The 25,381-nt window shown below is 33.1% G+C and overlaps 2 protein-coding genes across 10 annotated transcripts; one reads left to right on the top strand and one right to left on the bottom strand.

The window, feature by feature from the left end:
- The first annotated feature begins 10,152 nt into the window (after positions 1–10,152).
- Positions 10,153–12,171, top strand: LOC116107899 (beta-amyrin 28-monooxygenase-like). Of its 2 annotated transcripts, none has more exons than XM_031394171.1 (3): positions 10,153–11,142; positions 11,290–11,477; positions 11,711–12,171. In XM_031394171.1, the coding sequence occupies exons 1-3, from the start codon at positions 10,194–10,196 to the stop codon at positions 12,002–12,004; spliced, it is 1,431 nt and encodes a 476-aa protein (XP_031250031.1). In that variant the 5' UTR covers positions 10,153–10,193; the 3' UTR covers positions 12,005–12,171. The 2 variants fall into 2 exon arrangements, with proteins under 2 accessions (XP_031250031.1, XP_031250032.1); XM_031394172.1 differs by having other exon boundaries at positions 11,067–11,142; positions 11,285–11,477.
- A 7,165-nt stretch (positions 12,172–19,336) lies between these two features.
- On the bottom strand, positions 19,337–24,926 carry LOC116107911. Of its 8 annotated transcripts, none has more exons than XR_004124556.1 (7): positions 24,705–24,926; positions 21,473–21,525; positions 20,953–21,024; positions 20,789–20,869; positions 20,198–20,358; positions 19,728–19,898; positions 19,337–19,473 (listed from the first exon to the last, which is right to left on the bottom strand). XR_004124556.1 is itself a non-coding variant. In XM_031394182.1 (6 exons), exons 3-6 carry the CDS (start codon positions 21,003–21,005, stop codon positions 19,374–19,376), a joined length of 414 nt encoding a protein of 137 aa, XP_031250042.1. In that variant the 5' UTR covers positions 21,006–21,024; positions 21,473–21,525; positions 24,705–24,926; the 3' UTR covers positions 19,337–19,373. The 8 variants fall into 8 exon arrangements, 5 of the variants coding, with proteins under 5 accessions (XP_031250042.1, XP_031250046.1, XP_031250045.1 ...); XR_004124558.1 differs by having other exon boundaries at positions 20,797–20,869; XR_004124557.1 differs by lacking the exon at positions 21,473–21,525 and having other exon boundaries at positions 20,958–21,024.
- Positions 24,927–25,381: the final 455 nt, after the last annotated feature.

Here is a 25,381-nt window from a genome sequence, read left to right as displayed (position 1 = left end):
CAGGGTGGTCAATAAATCCACTCTTTGTGTTATTCAAATTGAGTCCATGGTTTTGTTCGGCCATATATAAACCAAATGCCTTAAAAGGCCCAAATTCACCCAATCAAACCAGGAAACTTCATATACTTTTAGTTTGGTCTTTAATTAAGCCTCGGTAGTATTGTTTTGAGCCCAGGAAACTTTATAATTTGTTTAGGAGATCTACTGGCACTTTAGAATAAGAAAACTACACTTTACAATAATTTTTATAATAACAAATGTATCTCTTATTAATTATTAAAAATATCTTTAGCTTTTATTCTTTACAAATACTTTTGATACTCCATTATTATCTTATAACCTTAAATTTTTTTTATGCTATTCAAATCATTATTAGGACAAAAAAAAAAAAAAAAAAGTTTAATGGATGAAGAAAATTTGCAATGGGATATATCGATTATAAGTAATGCCAAAATGGAAGTTTTTAATAGCTTTAGATATAAATTTTGTTTTCTTTCTTTCTTTTTTTTTTTTTTTAATCAAGTATTGATAGCTATTGTTTTATTATATATTTTTTTGTGTTGTTTACCTGTATTATGTTCTTAGGATTATTTGAAAAAAAAATTAGCTTTAATTATTTTTTAACTTTCAATTTAATTTTCTAAATTTATTTTGGAGGAACCATGATAAGGGTATATAGAATGGGGGTATTAACATAACTGAAGGAATAAAATGCTAACTTTTTCAAATATAAAAAAATGGAATGAAGGGCACTCTAAACAATATGACTTAGATTGGGAACTTTTTTTTGTGTAAGTGGTTTCATGAGGGACGGACCTATGATTTAATGTTAGAAGGGATACGTGTGTGTGTATAAAATTTATGATAAATATAATGTTAGAGGGGTAATCTGACTTTTTTAGTTTTACTCTTTTGTTGACTTTTAAATGATAAATACAATATAAAACAAAATAAAGATAGACTGATAAACATTTCTTATAAATTTTTCTCATAAACGCGACATGATAGCTCGCATTTGGTTACATGAGAGTATGATCTATTGTTGGACAGGGAGGACCCATTATTAACTGACATGTCGTATTTGTGAGAGAAAATTAGTGAGAAGTATTTGTCAGTGTAGTTACCCTATAAAATATATCTAATTAATAAAAAACTTATCTTCTTAAAATCTTAAACAATAGGAAAAAATTGGTTCTACTTTTTTTTTTTTTTAATGATGGGTTTAATATTTTGGAGCATAAATTATACTAAATCAGAAAAAAGTATAAAGTATAGAGGGAAATTAACATAGAAAATTTTGAACGAGGTCACTAGTCCTATTAGCCTCTAGTTGAGTAAGTCCATGGGTTCCACTCTAACCATGGAACCTAAGAACATGACATTCAAGCTGCAATTTTAAGAATTTTTTATTTTTTTATTTTTTCATGCTCCTTAACCACACATCTCAACGATTGTCCTATCACTTGAACTACTAAAAGGTGGATACAATTTTAAGAATGATGTTATTGGTCTTCACTTATTATCTTATTAGATCTTAATAACTATATATTAATTACAATTTTATCCTTTTCAAAAATGACTAAATAACACATAAAAGATATTTAGTTGTTATTTTATTTTGTTATGTTCCTCTTGTTAATATTTTAGTGTATCATTTTTGTTTTTAATTTTCACAGTTCATGTTATATTTCTCATATAAGCTCATGTTTAGAATTATATCATAGTGATAATTATTTATAAATGTTTCCAAGGGTACCCAAAGAACTTAGTGATTATTATTATTTTTTAATTACATCATGAATAGCATAGCAACCTTTTGTATTGTAAAATCAAATCAAAGACAANGACATAGGGGTTTTATAGATTTGGGGACGGTGGTTGCATTGGTGGTGTCCAATTGGATTTTCACCGCCGGAATCGACCGAAATCCGGTGAAGAACACCGAAACCCTAAGCCTAACGGTGCCGGCGATTGGAGGGGCAAATGAGTCGGGAACTAGAGGGGTTTTGGACGACGGACTACGGGGAAGGTGATGGAGGTGACCAGGGGGTTCGACGTCGTCGGAAACAGCCCAGATCGGGCTGTTTCCGGTGAGGGTGTATAGTGACCGAGGGTGTTTTTGATATAATTTGAAAATAAAATGGTAAGTTTTATAATTCTACTATTTTAGGGGTTAAAACATAATTTTAATTAATTTAGGGTTAAGGGCATTATGGTAATTGTACCCTCTAAACCCTAAAAATTCATAACACTGTTACTTTAAGGGTGGGAATCTGGAATAAATGAAACCAGTGGTACTAACTTGAGATTTCGTCAAACCTTGGGTGGGAACATGTCGTTTACTCTATATTAAACAAACTAGGTATGGTGAATTTCATTTGCATGACAGATTATTAGAGCATCTTCACTAATGTTTTTTATTTTAAAGAGAAATAAAGAGTATTTTTATTAATTTAGTTTTTTATTTTAAAGAGAAATAAAGAGTATTTTTATTAATTTAGTTTTTTATTTTAAAGAGAAATAAAGAGTATTTTTATTAATTTCTAAATATAAAGAATAAAATTTATATTCAAATCTAATTGATTATTTAAATTAGACTTAATAAATAAGAGAGAGACTCAATAGGAGAGATAATTAATAATAAAATGAATAAAAACTTGTAGTTTATTAAATAAAATTAGGATAAAAAGTGAAATTTAACTATTTATATGTAGAGAGTCAAACTCATTTTTTAATTTATATTTAAAGAATAAAAAGTCTATTAAACTCTTATTTTTATGGACGAACTCTTTATAATAAAAAGTTTGAGTCATATAAGGAGTCATTTGAAGATATTCTTAAGTCTTTAAGTGTCTCATAAATATTAAAAAGAGTAGACATTAATTATGTTTGAACAAGAGGTGTAATCTTAATCTAATGATATCAAACATTGAATCCAATTTCCCATTAGTTAGGTTAATTGTTGGAATTTTCTGTCTAATCTATCAATTGAAGTTGACAAAATTGATTAGGTTTTGAGCTACGTGTTAACATTCCTAATAAAGCTAACTTAATGTAATTACATGTAACATGAACTTGACACATGTTATTATGCAAAATTATATAAATACGGTGATGTAAGATTTACTTTAAGTGGTATTAAAATAATATGGTGATTGTGGTGTGGCATAATTCGAGTTAATTTTTATGTCATTATCTTATATTATATAAACTAGAAATGAACTAGATTTTGAATTTCTAATGGTAAATAATTCCTGATGAGTAATATTGGAATAATATAATTGTATTGTTAGTTTAATTTCATTTATAATATTTGGTAGGAGATATTGTATTGTATTATATAGCATTATCATAATTTGATATATCAAGTCATGTGTAAATGTAGCTAACAACATTTGGGCCTAATGAAATTACTTGCTCATAAAAGTGTTCCTAGGCCTCTTAAAAATTGATTATAGGATTTCAACTAATACTTCTTCCTAACTTCTCTATAAACCAGCCCACAACTCCATTTTATTTCCAACACATAAATCACAACCCTAGCTTCTATAACTATACAACACATACTCAAGTCTTTCACTTTATAAGTAGTAAAAAGCATCGAAACAGGTTATATGACAATAGTAATACACCAATATATCATAATATGCATATCCATGCACAACATACATAAACTAGTGACTTTTTTCAAAAAATAAAAAATAAAGTTGGTGTATGGTATTATTTGACAATCAACCCCCCCAAAAAAAAAAAAAAAAAAAAACACCATATGCTTGCTTTCAAACTTGTATCATCCTCCATTTGCATTTTTACATCAACTTGGAAATACATATAAATGAGAGTCATGAATCATATAAAACTAAAAAAAATCCTTACAAATAATCCCAAGAATATAATACTAAACAGAGGAAAAAAAAAAAAAGGGGAATGCTAAAGTCTTTAACGAATGTGCAAAGAACATGAACCCCAAAATAAAATAAAGAACAACTGCAAACACATAGACATGATACAATGGCTTAGAAATCGCACAAATTCTACGCAAAGTAGAAATTTTGGCAAACTTAACCTTTCGGTCTAAGTCTACAAGAAAGAAACTGTGACCAAGTCTTAACGATGTGCGAGAACAAGAACACAAATTACATAAAGTTTAATAAAGAATAAGTGAAAACGTAGACACGAAAAAGAAACGAAACGTGCTGTATAATCTTGGAGCCGAATGCACCCAAAATTCTTTTTTCTTGTAAATTGATGACAGACCCTCTACGTGGATAATGCTTATGATACACGTTCTTTATTTTGTATTCTTTTAGAGTAAGTGGGAGGGAGCATGCATGTCTTTTTCTTAAAAAAAACTTTTACAGCCTTGATTGACAACTACATTTCTGTCTTTTTTTACGAGGATAATGTTCGAGTTTTTTATTGAAAACCCCTAAGGCTAAGTAAAAGAAAAGATTTTGTTATATATTTAGGATGGAATATTCACCCCTTGTGATTGGATGCTATTTACAAAAAGTAACTTTTTTTTTTAATACCAATTGTGATTAGATTCTATTTGCAAAAGTAACAATTAAAAAATAAAATAGACAATACAATAAAAAACAACTTTTTTTTTTACTTTTTTATTTCCCAAGTGTCTTACCAATGTTAAAATTTAATTTTCAAATCTTAATATATTTAGTATCACTGTAGCGCAATGTTAGATATTAGTTTCTTAATTTTTAGGAGAAGAGAAAAAATAATGGTAAACATAAGATTTTGTTGTGTCAGAATTAACATTTCACTCACTGTTTGTTAATTAGTATTCATTTCAAAACTTGAAAACTTCCTTTTTCTTTCATTAAACCACCAGGATTTCCATGAAAAACCTCATAATTCTATGGATATCCCAAATTTTGGCCTAAATATTGTTTAAATGTCTTCGTAGTAGGGGTGCTCAAAACCGGTAATCGATTTTGTGAACCAAATGGTTTTGATTCAGGAATTTCTTGAACCGAAACGAACCTGTTAAGAAGAAAAACAGATTAACTGGTTTTAATTTAATATTTTTATAATAAATCGGTTAGTAAACGGTTTCCATATTCTCCCAAACCGTTAAACCAAAAATTTGGTATTTTATTTTCTGAAACTAAACCAAATGTTTTTGTAGTAATCGAAAATTTGGTTTGGGTACGTTCAGTTAGCGTTTGATTTCTTTTTACATTTTTTTGAACTTGTTACTTCAAATTCTAAAAAAAAAAAAAAAAAAAAAAAAAGGTTACTTAAAAAAATCATAATTTTGTTAATTCTTGTTTAAATTACCCAAAAAAATTAAAAGACATAAGTCTTTTAACAATAATTAAAATAGGTAGAAATTAAAAAAAAAAAAAAAAAATCTGGGTAGTGTTTTAATTAGAATTTTGGAGATATTGTAGAATTTTTATTTTTTGATTAATTTATTTCTCTAATAATTTGTTTAGTATTATTTATGTCTTTTAATTTTATTATTAATTTAACAGTAGTTAACCATTTTTAACAACCTTAAAGTAATCCTTTCAAACTGACAATAATCCTTCAAAAAACTAATATATAATTTGAGATCTGAACATATTCCAAATTAATTGTGATAAAAATTATGACAACAGAAAGTCAGAAACCCAATTCTTCACTGAATATTGTCATTGTCATTAGACACAGCACACATAATAGGAAAGACATATCAACTAAATAATTTGTAATATTAGGAGACCACATTAATTAGGAAAGAAATATTATCTAAATAATTTGTAGTATTAGGAGACCACATTGATTAGGAAAGACATATCAACTAAATAATTTGTAATATTAGGGGACTTTTTGCTAATGTCTTGATTTTCAAGACCTCAATTAATCGTGTTTCTTTTTTTCTAAAGGATATCTTCTGCCAATTATATTTATGTAACGGCTTTCTCGGGATTGGGAAAGGGTATGGGGACACCTAATTAGTGGATGTTTGTGAAAAGTACAATCACAAGGGTACAAAAACTATAAATGAAATAGATCATGATGGTATTGTATTGTTAAGTTAATTCGTAGATAATTTTAGATACGAGATACCGTTTTATTATTATATGATATTATAGTTCTATATAACAACATTTGGAATTGGGAATGACTTCTTATGCCCCTAGGCCTCTAATTTATACCCAAAAGGGTTCAATATAAATTATGTGTTTATTTATTTTAAGATGATATGATGTTAAAGTCTTTACAAATGTTCAAAGAAGAAGAACACAAATTACATCAAGTTTTAAAAGACAAGCGTGAAATCATAGACATGAAAAAGAAACAGAATATGCGCTGCATAATCTTAAAGCCAAATGCAAAGTCTTAAGTAAATGCAGCCAAAATTCTTTTACTTTTTGTTAAATGGTGACACTCCTCTATTTTTTTAATTTTTAAGGTCAATGTGCAATGGTACTTATAATACACGTTTCTTTATTTGTATTCTTTATTAAGTGGGGGGCGCATGCTGTCTTTCTTAAAAAAATATATTTTTAAGCCTTATGACAACTACATTCTGTCTTTTTCTTCTTCTAAAAGTTTTTAAGTCGAGGATTATTGTTTGGAGATCCCCTAACTTTTGATCTAAAGAAACCGAAACGTCTTTGTTGTTTCAAAATGGGTATCATCAGTTTTGCTACACTTTTTTTTTTTTCAATAATATTTGGGTAAAAACTTTTTATAATCTTTTGAGAATTCAAGAAATTCATAAGAAGTGGTCACAATGTGTTCCACATACAACCATATGTTGAACTATGTAAAAAGTCTCTGTATAAATAAGTGCCTCTAAACAATAATTAAAATAGATATAGTAAAACAGCAGTAGTGTTTTAAACTATGATATGGTGATATCTAGATTTTTTTTTTTTTAATTAGTTTATTTCTCTTAATGGTTTATGATATTATTCCTTTAATTTCTTGTTAATTAACTGTTAATAACCATTTTTTTAGGGATTTTTAGTATTATTTTTTTTTATCTTATGTACTTTCTGAATAAGTATTTGGAAAATTACCCAAATTATAACAATCCTTAAAACATTTTTGACTCTTGAATATTTCCCAAATATCAAAATTTATAAGTTCAATGAATGATGTTATTGTCATGAAAACAAAGTACATTAATTAAGATTGAGAGATTTATTAATAATTTGTAATATTGAGAGATTTTTGCTAAGTTTGAAATTATACAAAAACTTTGTATTGATTTTCGAGACCTCAATTAATTATCGGTTTCTTTTTCTAAGGATATCTACCTTTGTAACGGCTTTCTGGTTAGGAAGCGTTATGGGGACAACTAAACTTAAATATTAAGAGTAAACGACATGTTCCCACCAAGGTTTGACGAAATCCAAGTTAGTACCATGGTTTCATTTATTCCAAATTCCCACCTTAAAGTGACGGAAAAACGTTTGAGTAACGGTAAAGGGGTAAATTGGTCATTTTACATGGGCGGCGCACGTTAGCAGACCACGCCTTAACAGTCCTCCGGCGCACGTTAGCAACAGTCGTTCCGACGTTTTTCGCTCTTTCCAGCGATTTTCCACCAAAATCACCTAGTCACCACCATTTGAACCCTCATCCTCCCCTCTACAAAACCATACCATTCACAACCACTCATCACTCGCCGATCTCCGGCCACGGCAACGAAAAACGGTCGATGACACGACCTCGGCCGGCGAATGACGACGAAACGGTTGCTGGGGAATATATATATATATATATATATATATAAAGTGCCAAGATTAGCTACACCATACTTAATTAAAAATAGAAAAGAAGGATTGCCACTTTGCTGCATTATGTGTTACATCATCTATATTAATTTTTCTTAAAGATTAATGTTCACAAAATTGGCATATCAACAATGCATTTTTAAACTACTACTGAATGATCTGATAGTAAAAGAGCAAAAGAAGATTCTATGAGCTCCTAAGTTTGAGTCTCCCCAAACACTAATATAGGTGGTAATTAGGTTTATTACTCGACCGACAGTTCCAAGGCCATAAGAGATTATTTGAGGTACAAACAAGCTAGCCTGAACACCCTCGGTGATAAAAAAAAAAAAATGCATTTTTAAACTTGAAGATTATTATTATTATTATTATTATTTCTTTCCCCTACAAGTAAATTAGAGAACACAAAGTCAAATGAGTGATAATGAGTGATATATAGATAAAGGAAAGAAATTGAAATAAATTGTAAACTTAGATATCTTATTAATGTTAAATTAATAGAAAAGAATAACCTACTCATCCTACATATGTGATTTATGGGTGGTTACACATTTATACACATAACACATCTAAAGCTTATGCTTTTAATATTTTGTATTAAATACAAAGTGTGCTTCAAAGATTTCCCTAGTTCATTAAAAAAATTTAACCCTACAATTTGTAGGACTTAAATAATGTTAAACTCGATATTATTTAATAACTTGAGGGTTTTTAACATGTCATTGTAATGGTATCTCTCAATCCCAAAGTTAAGTTCATTTATTTTGCTAATCAACATTTTACGTAAGAATATTTCTTAGACTTAAATATCCAAATCCAAAATATAATTTTACCTAAAGTCGAACTCATAATTTATTTCTTGGATAAAACTTTAATTTGAGTCTCGTGATATTAGTATATGGATTTAAACCTTAAGATATTTTACCTAGATCGAAGTTTTTGTCAAACCTAACTTAACGAAAGTTATGCTACGAAGTGTATTAGAAAGAAAACTAAGAGCCTAGAAATTNAGATAGACTGATAAACATTTCTTATAAATTTTTCTCATAAACGCGACATGATAGCTCGCATTTGGTTACATGAGAGTATGATCTATTGTTGGACAGGGAGGACCCATTATTAACTGACATGTCGTATTTGTGAGAGAAAATTAGTGAGAAGTATTTGTCAGTGTAGTTACCCTATAAAATATATCTAATTAATAAAAAACTTATCTTCTTAAAATCTTAAACAATAGGAAAAAATTGGTTCTACTTTTTTTTTTTTTTTAATGATGGGTTTAATATTTTGGAGCATAAATTATACTAAATCAGAAAAAAGTATAAAGTATAGAGGGAAATTAACATAGAAAATTTTGAACGAGGTCACTAGTCCTATTAGCCTCTAGTTGAGTAAGTCCATGGGTTCCACTCTAACCATGGAACCTAAGAACATGACATTCAAGCTGCAATTTTAAGAATTTTTTATTTTTTTATTTTTTCATGCTCCTTAACCACACATCTCAACGATTGTCCTATCACTTGAACTACTAAAAGGTGGATACAATTTTAAGAATGATGTTATTGGTCTTCACTTATTATCTTATTAGATCTTAATAACTATATATTAATTACAATTTTATCCTTTTCAAAAATGACTAAATAACACATAAAAGATATTTAGTTGTTATTTTATTTTGTTATGTTCCTCTTGTTAATATTTTAGTGTATCATTTTTGTTTTTAATTTTCACAGTTCATGTTATATTTCTCATATAAGCTCATGTTTAGAATTATATCATAGTGATAATTATTTATAAATGTTTCCAAGGGTACCCAAAGAACTTAGTGATTATTATTATTTTTTAATTACATCATGAATAGCATAGCAACCTTTTGTATTGTAAAATCAAATCAAAAACAATATAAATTCATACAAAAATATTTCCCATTAGCTGTAAAAATAGTTTAAAAAATACATTTGAAGATATTGGCTAAAATTCATGGATAAGTAAGATGTACAAATCATGGATTATTTTAGAAAGATAGGTGACGCCAACGTAAATGTATAATATTTGGAAAGTCAAAATATAAATAAAAGGGTTATTTTAGAAAGATTTTATTGACGATTATATTCTCTTTAGATGCGGATTTTATTTTCTAAAAGGATAGTATCAATTTAAGTACAAAATTTTATAAAACAATAATAAAAAGGATATAAGAATATTGGTCTGCTGGTTGTTTTAGATACCAAAGTTTGATTTTACCTCAAATTATTCTTCATTTGTCCATATGTATACATATATTGTTCCCAACTCTAAATTAAAAAAAAACAATTCATATTATATTCTCAAAGACAGTTTCTATTTCCCTATAAAAATCCGAACCCCAGACTTCTTTTTCTAACCCTTCTCAGTACTCTCATCTTCTCCATATTAATCAAGAATCAACAACAAATTTCAGCGATGGAGAATATTATTGATTTCTTCTCTCAATACTTGATTCACTTCATAATCTTATACATTTCCGTTGGCGTCACCTATCTTTTCTTCTACAAAAAATCTTCCGCCACAAATCTCCCACCAGGCAAAAAAGGATTGCCCTTCATCGGTGAAACTCTGTCCTATGTCTTGGCCGCTCGAAGAGGAACTCCGGAGAAATTCGTCACTGACCGAACCACCAAATTCTCCCCTGATGTCTTTCGCACTTCCTTGCTCGGCGAAGACATGGCTGTGTTTTGTGGACCTTCAGGCAATAAATTCTTATTCTCAGGCCAAAACAAATACGTAACTTCCTGGTGGCCACATTCCATTAAAAAGGCTCTGATGCATCCTGACAATATCAACAATTCTTCCCTGGAAGAGGCCACTAAATTGCGTAGCTTTTTGCCGCCTTTTCTCAAACCTGAATCCCTTCAACATTACATTCCTGTAATGGATTCCATGGCGAGGGAACACTTAGAGAAAGAATGGTTTCCCTACAACGATGTGAAGGTTTTTCCATTGTCGAAAAAATACACTTTCGCGCTGGCTTGTCGGTTGTTCATTAGTGTTACGGATCCTGATCATATAGCGAAGTTCGCCGAGCCCTTTGCCCTTGCCACTGCGGGACTCATGTCGGTGCCAATTGATCTTCCGGGGACAACTTTCAATAGTGCAGTGAAAGCAGGGAAAACTATTCGGGAGGAGCTTACGTCCATTATTCTGAAGAGGAAAGTTGAGATTGATGAGAAGAAAATTACAGTGGCTACTGATTTGTTGAGTAGCATGCTGATTGATGGAATGACTGAGATTGAGATTTCTGATAAAATCATTGGTTTCTTCATTGCAAGCCATGATACTACAAGTACTGCCATCACTTTCATCGTTAGCTATCTCGCAGACTACCCAGATATCTACCAAAGAGTTTTCGAAGGTAACGCTCTGAATCTCTCTCTCTAGTCTGTTATCAAAAACTGAAATTTTATCTTTTAAAATTCATTGATTTTGATAAACTATACCTATATATGCATATGACTGTGTTTGTTTATTTTTTGTTGTTTATTCATATATTGGAGAATAGAACAAATGGAGATTTTCAAGTCAAAAGAACAAGGAGAATTGTTGAATTGGGATGATGTGAAGAAGATGAAATACTCTTGGTGTGTGGCATCCGAAGTAATGAGGCTAGCACCACCTGCTAATGGATCTTTTAGAGAGTCCATAATTGACTTCAATTATGCTGGTTATACAATCCCAAAAGGATGGAAGGTAATTGGTGAATTGTTTCTACTTTATATTCTATACGATACATTAATCATCCTCAGGTGGCAGTGTTCGTATTTTTTTTTTAAAAAAAAATGCAAACCTCATTTACTAGTGATGATTATCAATTTATTGCAGTTTAAGAAAATTCGGACCTTAATACCTGATAATTCTTGCTATATCATATATAGAGTGCATGCATGAAATTAAGACTCACCCCTTAAATAACTATTTTGCAGACATTTTGGACTGTTCATACTACACATAAGAACCCGAATTATTTCCCGGATCCAGAGAAGTTTGATCCTTCAAGATTTGAAGGGAGTGGTCCTGCACCTTACACTTTTGTACCATTTGGGGGAGGACCTCGAATGTGCCCTGGAAAAGAGTATGCTCGACTAGAAATACTTGTTTTCATGCATAATTTGGTGACAAAATTTGAGTGGGAGAAAATGAGTCCAGATGAAAAGATTTCATACATTCCATCACCCATTCCAATGGAAGGTCTTCCAGTTTCAATCAAGACCATTTAAACATAATTATTAAAGAGTTTTAAAAGTATTTGCTTTGTCTGGAATAAATTTGTACTGGCTTTGTTGTCAAAGGAGCTAGGCAATTGCCAACTTTGTTATTTCTTTCTTTTTCTTTTGTTTGGGGTGGGCGATGATTTATAGGTGTCACTACTTATTGTTTTTGTCTCCTCCAGTTATGTACTTTGAATGAATTTCTTATATAATTAATGAAGTTAATTTCGTCTTAATCTCATTTTATACTGTTTCTTTATTTTTGAAGAAAACAGATTCAAGAGGTCTGGCCTAATTTCTTTATGGAAGATACTGTAGAGTATCTGTAGGATTTAATTCCCCCATGTCTACTTGGATTAATATTACACACACTTTCTGATTTTTTTTAGTTAATCTTCAATGCGAATATTATGAAATTTTTTAACCTGCAAATCAAGAATATGAATGTTTCGTCACTGTTAAAGTGGAAGCCTGAAACAGTGCCGTTTTGAGTAAAGAAGGACGACGTCGTTTTAGACAAACTACCAGATGAATCCTGACCGCAGGATACACTTCAGATCCAACGGCCAGAATCCAGTCACTAAGTCAACCATATATAAACTCAATTTTTGCAGTAACAAAGGGTCGATCACTGTTGGGGTTTCTTTGTGCGATTGAGGAATTAGGGTTTGAGAACTTTTCTTGCCGTTGTTTGTGTAATCAGATTAGAGTGGTTAGGGGTCTTAATCATTCTGGTGAGAGTGTTGTTCTCTCGGGTTAGGGATTCTCAGTGGGTTTCTCTTTGGGCTGGTTACGGGATATATTGTAAGGGTTCTGTGTTAATTGGTTTGAGGTGTTGTAATCGTGATTCTTGTGGTAATAGTAAGTGCAGTGAGCTTATACATTTCCTAAGCTCAATGTGGATTTAGCTTATCCATAAAAGGATAAGTGAACCACGATAATCTATGTATTCTTATTTGATTGAATGTGTGATTTAGAATATGTGTTTGTGCTTAGTTGCGTAACAGTGGTATCAGAGCCATTTCTTGGAGTCTAGATCTAGTGGTTAACGAATCGGAGTCCCGATAAAAGAGATTTTGCGAAATTAGGGTTTTGCGAAATTAGGGTTTCGTGAGATTAGGGTTTCGGGAAATTTGGGGCTTTTCTAATTATTGATTTTTTTGAGTCTTCAAATAGATCTAAGGAGTCAAATCTTGGGTAAAGACTAGGATTCCAGAAATCGCACAAAGATCAGGGCAAGAGGATCTAGGGTTTACAATTTGGTGCTTTTATAAAACCAACCCAAAATGACCACAAACACCACCACACGATTAGAAATAAACCAATACGATGGGAAAATCGATTTCGAAAGCTGGAAGAAGAAGATGAAAGCCTTCCTTTCACATAATAAGGTTGCAATCGCACTGGAAAAGGATCCCAAGAAATGGTCAGAGGAAAGACTAAAGAAGAAGGAAGAGATTAACGAAGAAGCATACAACTTGATTGTGATGAATCTCTCGGACAGTGTACTTCGAAAGGTAGATGGATTCGAAACTCCACTTAGTTTATGGGGTAAGTTAGAATCTTTATATGCCTTACAGTTTGCACCGAATCTGGCTTTCTTAAAGGGAGCCTTATTCTCATATAAAATGGGTAATTCAAAGTCTATTGAGAAGAATTTAGAGGAATTCCTTAAGATGAATTTAATATTGAAAGGCACAGACCAAGAACTAGGAAAGACAAGTCGTGCCATGATACTGCTAAACTCCTTAATGGATGACTACCAAGTAGTCAAGAATGCCCTACAATACTCTGGTATTGTACCCAGTGTAGACTTGATTGTTGTCGGACTTAAGGCTAGGGAGTTAGAGCTTAAAACCCTTAAGAGGAACAACAATACTCTGTTTGTGAAGGGTAGATTAGAAACTAGTCAACCTAGTACAGGATATCAGTCTAGTCAGGGGGGTAAGAATAAGAAGAAATGGAAAAAGAACAGTAAAGCCAAGACTGAAACTAGGAAGTGTTACTACTGTAACAAGAAAGACCATCTAAAGAAAACTGTTTTGACTGGAAGAAGAAATAGAAATTAGGAAATATAGAGATCAACCTGGCCAGCACCAGTAACCAAACAGATGAACTAGAAGTCCTAACAGTGTCAATATTTGACACTACAAATGAATGGGTATTAGATTTAGGTTGTAATTTCCATATGAGCCCTAATAGGAGTTGGTTCCAAGACTTTGAAAATTTTGAACATGAGACTGTTTACATGGGGAATAACTAAGCACGTAGGGTTAAAGGAATAGGTTGCATAACCCTTAGGTTAAGTAGGGGAAAACTGATCAGGCCAACCAAAGTGAGGTATATCCCTGACCTAAAAAGAAATCTCATCTCTCTAGGTACCCTAGATGAAGCAGGTTACTGCTATGAGGCTAATAGTGTGTGATTAAATGTCTATAAGAATGAAAAACTTGTCTTAACAGAAGAAAAGAAGAATGGCCTCTATATACTCTGGGGGAGTTTCTATTCTGATTGTAACATCACAACACCTGTTTCTCCAAATTTAACTGTAATTGAAAAGTGGCATTTGAGGTTAGGTCATATGAGTCAGAAGGGAATAGATGTCCTAAATAAGCAAGGGTAGTTTGGGAAAGATACTGTCACTAGTTTAGAGTTCTGTGAGAATTGTGTCCTTGGTAAACAGCATAAGAACAACTTCTCTAAGGGAGTTCATCTAGCAAATAACTATCTGGATTACTTACATGATTGATGGGGGCCAGAAAATGTGAAATCTCATGGTGGAAACAGTTACTTTCTCTCAATCGTAGATGATTATAGTAGGAAAGTCTGGGTCTTCCTACTTAAGTCTAAAGATCAAGCCCTAGCTAAGTTTAGAGACTGGAAGACTTTAGTTGAAAACCAGACTAGTAGAAAGGTCAAAGCCCTTAGGACTAACAATGGGCTTGAGTTCTGTAACTTGGAGTTTGATAAGTTTTGTAGTGAACAGAGGATCTTGAGGCATAGGACTGTCAGAAATACCCCTCAGCAAAATGGGGTTGCTGAGAGAATGAATAAGACACTCTTAGACAAAGTCAGGTGTTTACTAATCACATCAAACCTCCCAAAAACATTCTAGGGAGAGGCCCTCTCCACAGCTGCCTATTTAGTGAATAGGAGCCCCTCTACAGCCATAGGTCTAACCTGTCCAGAAGAGAGATGGTCTGGAAGAAGGCTAGAACTTGGTCCCCTAAAAGTGTTTGGCTGTGCAGCTTATGCGCACACAGTGGGGGGCAAAGTGGAACCTAGATCCACTAGGTGTGTGTTCCTTGGATACTCAAAGGGCACAAAAGGGTACAGATTGTGGGATAGAGAGTCACCAGAGGTCAGGATCATAGTAAACAGGGATGTTGTGTTTAATGAGGGAGTTTTCCCATGCAAAGGAACTAACCCTAATGCAGGCACCACCAAAAGCACAGAAACAGCCACCATTCAGACCAGTACTACTCAGATTAAGGTGGAGCCCATAACCCAACAACTAAATCCACCTCAAGGTCAAGCACAAGCACCACAGCAACCTGAAATTGACATAACACCTGAGGAACCTGATCAAGGTACATATGAAGAAACTAAAGAGTTCTTGGAACCACAACAAAATGAATTGACAGATTAACAGTTGGCCAGAGACAGAATAAGGAGAAAGGTAAGACCACCCTCAAGATACTCATATGCAGAACTAATTTACACTGCTTTTCTTGCAGGTACTGAGGTGCTAAGGTCTGAACCTGAGACATATCAAGAGGCCATGGAATCCAGAGATAAAGACAAATGGAGAACAGTTATGGAGGAGGAAATGTAGTCTTTAAACGTAAATGAAACATTGTTACTGGTTCCAAAACCAAGAAACTAGAAGCTAACCCAATGTAAGTGGCTTTTCAAACTTAAAGATGACATTTCCATAGCTGAACTACCTAGGTATAAAGCCAGACTTATGGCAAAGGGGTATACCCAAAGGGAGGGGATAGACTTCAATGAAGTCTTCTCCCCTATGGTCAAATACAAAACAATTAGGATGATGTTGTCAGTAGTTGCATATCAAGATCTAGAACTTGAGCAGTTGGATGTCACCACTGCTTTCCTTCATGGAAACCTTGAGGAGAAAATCTATATGAGCTAGCCTATGGGGTTTATTGACCTTGAGGTTCCAGACCATGCATGCCTCCTTAAAAAGTCTTTATATGGGTTAAAACAGTCCCCTAGGCAGTGGTACAAAAGGTTTGACACATTTACAATAGGTATAGGATTCACTAGAAGTCAATATGACTGTTGCTTCTATTTTAAAATGGATAATGATATGCCTATTTACTTACTTCTATACGTTGATGTTATGATGTTGAATTAGCAAGTCAAAATCCCTGATTAGTGACTTAAAGAAGAAGTTGAACTCTAAATTCAGTATGAAAAACCTAGGGAATGCCAAGAAAATTCTAGGCATGGAGATAAATAGGGATAGGAGAAGGTGTGAACTTAGGCTGCAGCAACAATCCTATTTACTAAAATTAGTCACAAAGTTTGGCATGGCTGGTGCCAAACTAGTCTCAATGCCCCTAACCAATCAATTTATACTCAGTAAGTCCCAATGCCCCAAAACTGAGTCAAAATTGTTGAGAATGGAGTCTGTCCTATATGCTAATGTTGTGGGGTCACTGATGTATGTCATGATTAGTACTAGGCCAGACTTAGCCTTTGCCATTTCCATGTTGAGCAGAGATATGTCTAACCCTGGTATGGAGAATTGGACTACCTTGAAATGGATGCTGAAATATATAAACAGTACTGTATGTGTTGGCCTTGAATATTGTAAAAGAAATGCTGCATTTGATCTGGTTGGATTTGTAGATGCTGATTTTGCAAGAGAGAAGGATACCAAGAAATCAACTATAGCATATTTCTTTACACTAGGTGGAAATTGTATAAGCTGGAAGTCGCAACTACAACCTATAGTAGCCTTGTCCTCAATAGAATCAGAGTATATTGCAGTAACTGATGCAGTTAAAGAAGCTTTATGGCTAAAAGGAATCCTGACAGAGGCAAATTTAATTAGTGGAAAGGTGACAATGTACTCCGATAGTCAGAGTGCGATCCATCTAAGCAGAAATCCAATGTATCACAAAAGAACTAAATACGTGGATGTCCGCTAGATCAAGTTACAAATGGAATCATTGAACTTAAGAAGGTACCCACAGAAGAAAATCCAACAGACATGGGCACCAAGATAATCACTCTAGCCAAGTTCAAGCACTGCCTGAACCTGTTGTATGTCAAATAGTCTGGAGTGACAAAGAGCCATGACGGAATGGAACTGAGCAAGCTGCACAAAGAAACTATTTCCAGTGCTTCCAAGGTGGAGATTGTTAAAGTGGAAGCCTGGAACAGTGCCGTTTTGAGTAAAGAAAGACGACGTCGTTTTAGACAAACTACCAGATGAATCCTGACAGCAGGATACACTTCAGATCCAATGGCCAAAATCCAGTCACTAAGTCAACCATATATAAACTCAATTTTCGCAGTAACAAAGGATCGATCACTGTTGGGGTTTCTTTGTGCGATTGAGGAATTAGGGTTTGGGAAGTTTTCTTATTGTTGTTTGTAATCAGATTAGAGTGGTTAGGGGTCTTAATCATTCTGGTGAGAGTGTTGTTCTTTCGGGTTAGGGATTCTCAATGAGTTTCTCTTTGGGCTGGTTACAGGATATATTGTAAGGATTCTGTGTTAATTGGTTTGAGGTGTTGTAATCGTGATTCTTGTGATAATAGTAAGTGCAATGAGCTCATACCTTTCTTGAGCTCAACGTGGATGTAGCTTATCCATAAAAGGATAAGTGAACCACGGTAATCTCTGTGTTCTTGTTTGGTTGAATGTGTGATTTAGAATCTCTGTTTGTGCTTAGTTGCGTAATAGTCACTAACTTCACAAACCCTAGAAACCAAAACTAGCGACTTGACGTTCATCCTTACTATGCACCTTAAAATTTTCATCTTTACATAGTAACTTTTGGTAGGTCAATATTGGTTACAAGGGAATTTATGTAATTATTGAAGAGATATGCGACAAGTATAATTTCTTCAATTTTTATTAGACAAAATGCAAATATATGTATTGTTTGATCTACTTATTATAATTAAAATTGAAATGCATATCCCTTCGAGCTCCAAACATGCAGATTCAAAATTGTTTAATTATTGTTGTGATATGCCCAACACCATGGATAAAAAATTAACGGCAAGACAAATAGAAAAAAAATAATAATAATAATACATACAAAGCATATAATAGTTTACGTAGTTTGACTTTTTAACTTTAGTCTAAGAGTGAAAATAAATGAAGAATTTTAATAACAAAATGGAATATATAAATTTGGTGAAAACTCTCAAACCCAAATCCTAAATACATCGATATTTTTCATACTCTTACTGTTAGCGAAGAATAAAAATCAGAATTTATTACTAAAGAATTGATTTTTCGGTGAGATTGGATTGTAAATGTAATATTACTATATTGGTGAATGAATTGATAGAAAAAACCGTACATATGACAGAAATCCACCTAAAGGCTTTACAGGTGAGTTATGTGAATCGTTATTAGCATAGTTTTATTTCATTAATTCATAGCTTAAAATTATGTAATTAGTCAAGAAGTTGGAAAACTGAAAGTCAAAGATGAAAATCGAAGAAGGTGCTGTTAATATGCACAGATTAGGGGTAGTGACAGCTGGGAAAGATGGTATGATTTTTCAATTGAATTCTATTTGTCTTGCCGTTAATTTTTATCCATGGTAAATTATTATATGCTTTGGGTAAATTATTATTATTATTATTATTATTATTATCCATGGTAAATTATTATTATTCGTTTTACACGTTTTTTCAGTTCAGAAGCAGACATAAAGGGCCCTCATCTTGACTTGACTGGCAAAACCTGTCAATCTTTCTTTCAACTATCACAACGTTTATAATTTAATTAGATGGAAAGCCGGTATGTTTATAGATTTTTCTTTTTTTTTTTTATATTATTGTTTTTTGTGTTTTAAATATATATTTTCTGTATTAAAGTTTATTTTTTATTGAATTCATAATTAAAGAAATAAAAAAAAATTATATACTAAATTAATAGTAATAAATTTGTACAAATTTTAAATATATATATTTAATGTGTGTGTAAAGAGTTATTTTAAGTATTGTTGTTTTAAAAGCAATAAATAATAGAAATATTATATACAAAATAATTAATATTAAATTTATACAAATTTTAAGTAATAATTAAAGAAATAAATATTAAAAATATTATACATATACACAAGGCTTATGCTATACAAATAACTTTGTTATTTAAACGCTTTAAGCTATAAACAGTAGGTGAAAATCTTGGCTTGACCTTCTTCTTCTACAGAGTCAAATATGAGGTTTCCTTGCCTTCCACTCATGAGCAGCACAAAATCCCATCTGCAAGTTTTTGAAACCTAAATGAAGTTAGAATTACATTGAGGTATTTGAAAATGCAATCATAAATTCCTCGTCTGGATGAAGGATTTCAAGAGTTGCAAGCAACTCAGCAGTGCAAACCACGTCAATGACGTAATAAGTTTAGTCGGACTGCACCCAACAACCACAACCACAACCAATATGAGGTCTTCAACAACATTGAGGCAAAACTAAGAAACAAACAAATTGCAGCAAATAACAAAAATAAAGTAAACCTCCTGAAATATGCAGTCAAGTATACAATAGGATTGAGAAGAGCCCGACTGGTCTCGAGTTCTCGCCCCACAAGGCAAAGCAGATGGGAAATGATGCAGAAAAGAGCCATTCCGCAGCCTACTAACTGTTGTTCCATGCATCTTTTTCCAGCTGGCCTTGCCAATACATACCTACCAATAAAACCCAAAATCACATTAAACAAAAAAAAAATAAATAAAAAAATTAGTGAATATTTGAAAATTCAATTATAACAAAACCACATTGTACACCTTGCTTAAATTTATGACATAAATTACAGAGTCATAAACAAAGGAGATTTTAAAGCAAAATTAAATATTGCTTTAACATTTAGCCATTTTAGGTCACGTGAAACTAAATAAATGAATCTCTCTTTCTTCTAAAAATCAAAGCAAATTATCAAAAACAGAGAACAATTTACAAACTATTAGTCTCAGTTAAAGAAAATCACCTCCTCCACATAAGTGGTGTGATCAATTAATAGTGAGCTGAACTGATGCTAAGATATTTAATCAGTCGATTTCCCCGTCATCAAATGCTTCAAGATCATGCATAGTTTCCTCCTTGATTCTTTCTAAGTCCTTCCGCGCTCCCATAAACAAATCATCATATCTAACACATTTTCATGCATACTCAATCAATTCCATGAATCATTAATTCACATTTGTTACTATATGAAGCTGCAAAGCGAACAGAGCCCAGCGGTCCGGTAACAGTAATTGTGCCTAGGCAATTTCAGTGAAACTTTGGACTGTGGGAAGGGAGATGGGAATAGAGAGATAACGCAACATACTGCCTCCTGATTTGCAATATACATGAAGGACATAAACATATATAAATCTATTAGAAGCCAACATTTTTTTAAATAAGTTTTTCTAAAATTTTGGAATTGATTGAAGACATATACCAAAAGATAATCAGTTCATAATTTTTCTCCTCTTACATTATTTAATGGTCAGTGCATTGTAGTAATTGGTTTATCTAGAATTTTTCCTATTGATCTGCAATAGAATTGTTAAAAAAAATTACTAAATCTGTTTACCTGCTCACCTGGCTGATAGGGCCGATCAGTAGTAAGCACAACTCCTTGAGATGAATTATCATAATCCAAAAATGTCTCCACCTAGACCAGCAAAATGCAAATGTAACTCAGTTAGAAAACTAAGCACATTCCTTACAGAAGCTATTTTAAAATAATCTATGAACCTCACAACTATGATTGAGCATATTTGCCCAGGGAACCAAGGCAAACCTTCCATCCATTGAGGGAAATCGAACCTGTATATAAAAGAAATAAGAAGTCAAAATCATCCACTTTCTGTAATAACTTTTGATTTCTGTACTCATATGAAACCTCTTAGTTTAGTTCAAAAAAATGAAATTTAATAAACAAAAGATGTAGGAAAGATGTGAGTCAAAAGACCCAAAAAGTTAAAAATATGAACAATACAGAGTACACCTAAAACACCTTGCAATTACCACTGTTTATATCATTTTCCTGTTACATTTAAGGTACACCTATTTGTATCCATATTAAGAATTTAGACCCACAATTACCAAATCTTGACGGTTCATTTCCTGAAAAGTTATTATTCACAATTCCACAGGTTAGATGACAATTCTGCATATTCATGGCTAAAAGAATCAACATCTTTTCCATGAAGCATGATATATAAAGTGAACCAGGCAACAAAGTAACCGTGACAGCATACATAATTTTGCTAACCAAGCGTGAGAAAAGAATACCAAAAGACCATTTGAAGGTTCTATATTGAATATCTGCAATTTAAAAGGGTGCAAAATCAAATAAGGGGCATTCAAAAAATAACAGTAGTATACAAGTATTTACGGAACTCCAGATACTTCCAGTACAGAATGTCATAACATCCATCATAAATTTAAACTAAAAAATATATTTATTACATCATGGTATTTGATGTCTCGAGGAAAAACAGGGAGATAAGGTAGACTGTAATAAGATAAGATGATTAGTATACCAATCAGCTTGGAAGGCACACCACTGATTTGCAGATTGGTGGCGACCAAACCAGCAATTCTCATTGAAAATATATCGTATTTTGTTGATGCTTGATTTTAACACTAACGACCTTGCATGTGTAAAGTGTTAAGCAAGTCTTAGAAATTACACGTGATTAATATGAAATTTGGAGTTAGGTCACAATAGCATGCAAAGACTTAATAATAAATGAGACAGTGAGAGTTTTATAGTGGTTCAGATGCTTGAAACGATTCCTACGTCCACTATTTCTTTTATATAAATGTGTTACAAGAAGTCACATACAGCGAACAGCGAATTGGGGTACAAGGACTGTGTATTCAAAGAAAATATTAAGTCAATCTCTTTCTTGTGGATTGTCTTTGCTATTTTAGATTATGAAAATCAGAGATCCCGATTTTGCGAGAGGGAATCCTCTATTTATAACTGCTGAATTCAAGGTGATGATTACAAATCTGCAAGTGGGTATGTGTCGTGTAAGTCATTCTTTGCATCCCATTGGTTGATAACTTAGGAGATATCCTCAAATTATCTGAGATTTAGACAGGTTTGCGGTCCCCATTCACTCATAGATAAAACCTGAATCTGCTGGGTTGGTGACAGCCGTATTCTTTTTGTCTTGGGGCGACATGTTAGCTCATGGACAACGCAAACCTTCCTAAACTCTGATTAGTGCTTGCTGATGTGGGCTTACGTCAGCCCTTATTTTTTAGGCATAACATATTTGATACACATTTCCACCAAATGGCGAACGGGGAATCCGCTCCCGCCTGTCACCAAGCACCATTTCTCCTCCACCCCCAACATCACGACTACACCATGCCCAACCAAATCATAGTCGTCAAACTATTCTTCATCAAAAAAGAAAAAAAAAATTCAAGTAACCACGTTTGCTTACCGATTGGATCTAGAAATTCAAGATCTGAGGCCCCAAAATCCAGAGGTATGCTTCTAACAATGGAAGTCTATATGCAGCTGGAGAATCTTTTTATGGATTTGGAAATGGAGAGACAATGAGGAGAGGCGGCTGTTCCTTGGTGAGTGGTGGTGGTACTGAGTGATGTTGAATGAAATTAGAGAGATGAGTCGTGTAATGAATAAGATGAAGAGAGAAGAAGATGAAGAGGAAACGTATATATATTAATTTGATGGTGAACAATTCGTAGAATGTGAAAAGATTTAACTTTTAATTTGAAGATGAACTATTGTAATATGAACATATTTAACTTTTAATTACATCCATTATCCATCAACCAATCAAATCTTGGCACATTAATTATAGACACTTACAATAATTATAGAGCTCCCAAGATCCTATGTGACATCCTACGTGGTGATCAAATAGCACTCCTAAGATCCTATGTGACATCCTACGTGGTGATCAAATAGCACTCCTAAGATCCTATGTGACATCCTACGTGGAATCCAAATGGCGATCAATAGCAAGGGTGGGCTTCAAAATGATATAGATATATAGATTTTCGGACACCTAACTTACTCAAATGCATTCTTTAATATTTCCTCTATCGTCATATAATTTTTTATTAACATTTCTGTCCTTTTAGGTGTCATCACCTATGCTGCAATTTACCAAGATGAAAGCTAAACCCAGGATAAGTGAATCCGGTTGCCACTGGTATGACGTCTGCAAATTTTGTTTAAAAACTTTACTGTGCAACGGTTATGATAACGGCAGGGTCAAAATTCAAATTCTTCATTGTGCAACGGTTCTGAACAAACGGATTCTGTCACATGGACGTTAGTTCTCTTAAGTCCAATGACATCGTTTCATTACACAATGAAAGTAATAAGTTTTAATAAATTCAGATCAAGCTACAGGGTTTTGCATCTTCTTCTTACCGTCCTTAATTAGAAAAAGCACAGATCCTATGGTCTAAAAATATCCATTTTGTGTTTGTTTTGTGAGTGTTGAACAACTGAGATTTTTTTACTGAAGCAAGTCACATGGATTGTCACCTCCGTAAATGCAGTTTTTAAGATTAAAGCTGCTGGGTTTCGTCTGAAGTTCATCATTTTGTAATCTTCAAATCAACAGTTAAGATGTTGTAATTTTGTGTTTCTTTGTAAATCATTGGTGTTTCTTTGCTGGAGTTACACGAATTGCCAACGTGGACTCAGCTTTGGTATAAAAGCAGTCCAATAATTCTTTGTAAAGTCAGTTAGAAAAAATGAAATAAATAGAAGTTCAGTTCTGAAATCGTTTCTGTTTTCTCTCAAACTCATCTGTTTGTTTCTTGGGAAAGTATAACAATTTTTCCAGTTTCTCTTTTCATTTGATCCTAGGACTCTTTCACTTCTCACTCTAATTTTTATCTCTAACTCAAGCTTTGCGTCTCTAGTGTTTGTATCAATATTCTGAAACTCGACCTGGGTAATGACCCAGTAAGGCTACCGGGTCCCTGGTCGAGCAGTTTAACCGGTCCGACTAATTGGTCGGACTAGTGACATCATCATGCTGACCTCTGTTTCGCGCTCTGGAAAACAAGATATCCAGTCTACTTCATCGTTTGTGACCTCCGTTTCAATCAGATCAAGCACTCTCAGTTGTTTGAAACATAAAACCCAATCCACTACATATAAGCTCACCACATTTTTCGCACAGCACATTCAGATATTATTATTTGATAAATCCCATTTATGTGTTACTAAGCAAAGCCAAAAGGCATCATTTAGATTCACATACTTTGTTCTAAACTATCACAGTAAAGATCACAAAGGCAGCAACAAACACAAATCGTGTTCAACTAGCAACAGATTTAAACATTTCTTCTACAAAAATGATAAATTAGATGAAACAGAAAGCCCATTAAATATTCGAACTTTTTACCACCATTCAGATAATGATCATCATAAACAAATTCAATCTAAAACACTAAAACTGAAGCACATTAGAAAAAAGCAAGAGAACAAACCACAATACCTTCACTTGGCAGCCAAGTCGTCTAACTTCTTCGCCGATTTGTTCTTATATGGCCGATGGCGGACGGCAGACGACGTGTAGCACCCTAAGCTAGTCGATCGATAATCTGGCATGACGGGGAGCAGAATGAAGACTGAAGATGAACGAAGAGGAATGAAGATGAATGAAGTTGTAGAATTAGAAATTTAGGATGGTTTAGGGTTTTTAGTTTTGCCGGTCCGACAGAGGTCTAAAGCGAGCCAAAGCGTGAAACCTGGTTTCTTGCGTTATTAGACCAGAGTCGTGGCCGAAACCCAATCGGACCGGTTCAATCGGCCGGTCCGATCCGGGTTTAAGAACATTGGTTTGTATTGTTTGAAAACATGTGTGATGAATTTGCTATCAAAATGCACCCATATTTATAACAATAATGCTACAGACACCGGGATTTTTACACCGAAATATTATACCGATCTATATGTAACACGCCTTTGATTTTTTTAACAATTTTTTTTGAGTGAACGGCAGTCCATCAAATTTGGATGGCCGTCCATCAAATTTGGACGACCGTTCACTCACATGGACGCCCGTCCATATTATATGGACGAGGGTCCATATACCAGGGACGGGCGTCCCCATTTAATGGATGCCCGTCCATAAGTAAAATGAAATAATTTTTTTTATAAAAAATAGGGACG

This window comes from Pistacia vera, unplaced genomic scaffold (genome assembly GCF_008641045.1).
Source record: "Pistacia vera cultivar Batoury unplaced genomic scaffold, PisVer_v2 Contig549, whole genome shotgun sequence".
Classification (NCBI taxonomy): Eukaryota; Viridiplantae; Streptophyta; class Magnoliopsida; order Sapindales; family Anacardiaceae; genus Pistacia; species Pistacia vera.
This window is presented reverse-complemented; position numbering and strand designations above follow the sequence as displayed.

Excerpts from the sequence above, each read along its gene's own strand:
- LOC116107899 (XM_031394171.1), top strand. The coding sequence starts at position 10,194 with ATGGAGAATATTATTGATTTCTTCTCTCAATACTTGATTCACTTCATA. Across the intron at positions 11,143-11,289 it reads CTACCAAAGAGTTTTCGAAG|AACAAATGGAGATTTTCAAG; the intron begins GTAACGCTCTGA and ends ATTGGAGAATAG. Across the intron at positions 11,478-11,710 it reads CAATCCCAAAAGGATGGAAG|ACATTTTGGACTGTTCATAC; the intron begins GTAATTGGTGAA and ends ACTATTTTGCAG.
- LOC116107911 (XM_031394182.1), bottom strand. The coding sequence starts at position 21,005 with ATGGAAGGTTTGCCTTGGTTCCCTGGGCAAATATGCTCAATCATAGTT. Across the intron at positions 20,870-20,952 it reads TGCTCAATCATAGTTGTGAG|GTGGAGACATTTTTGGATTA; the intron begins GTTCATAGATTA and ends TTGCTGGTCTAG. Across the intron at positions 19,899-20,796 it reads TGATCGGCCCTATCAGCCAG|GTATGTATTGGCAAGGCCAG; the intron begins GTGAGCAGGTAA and ends TTTTATTGGTAG.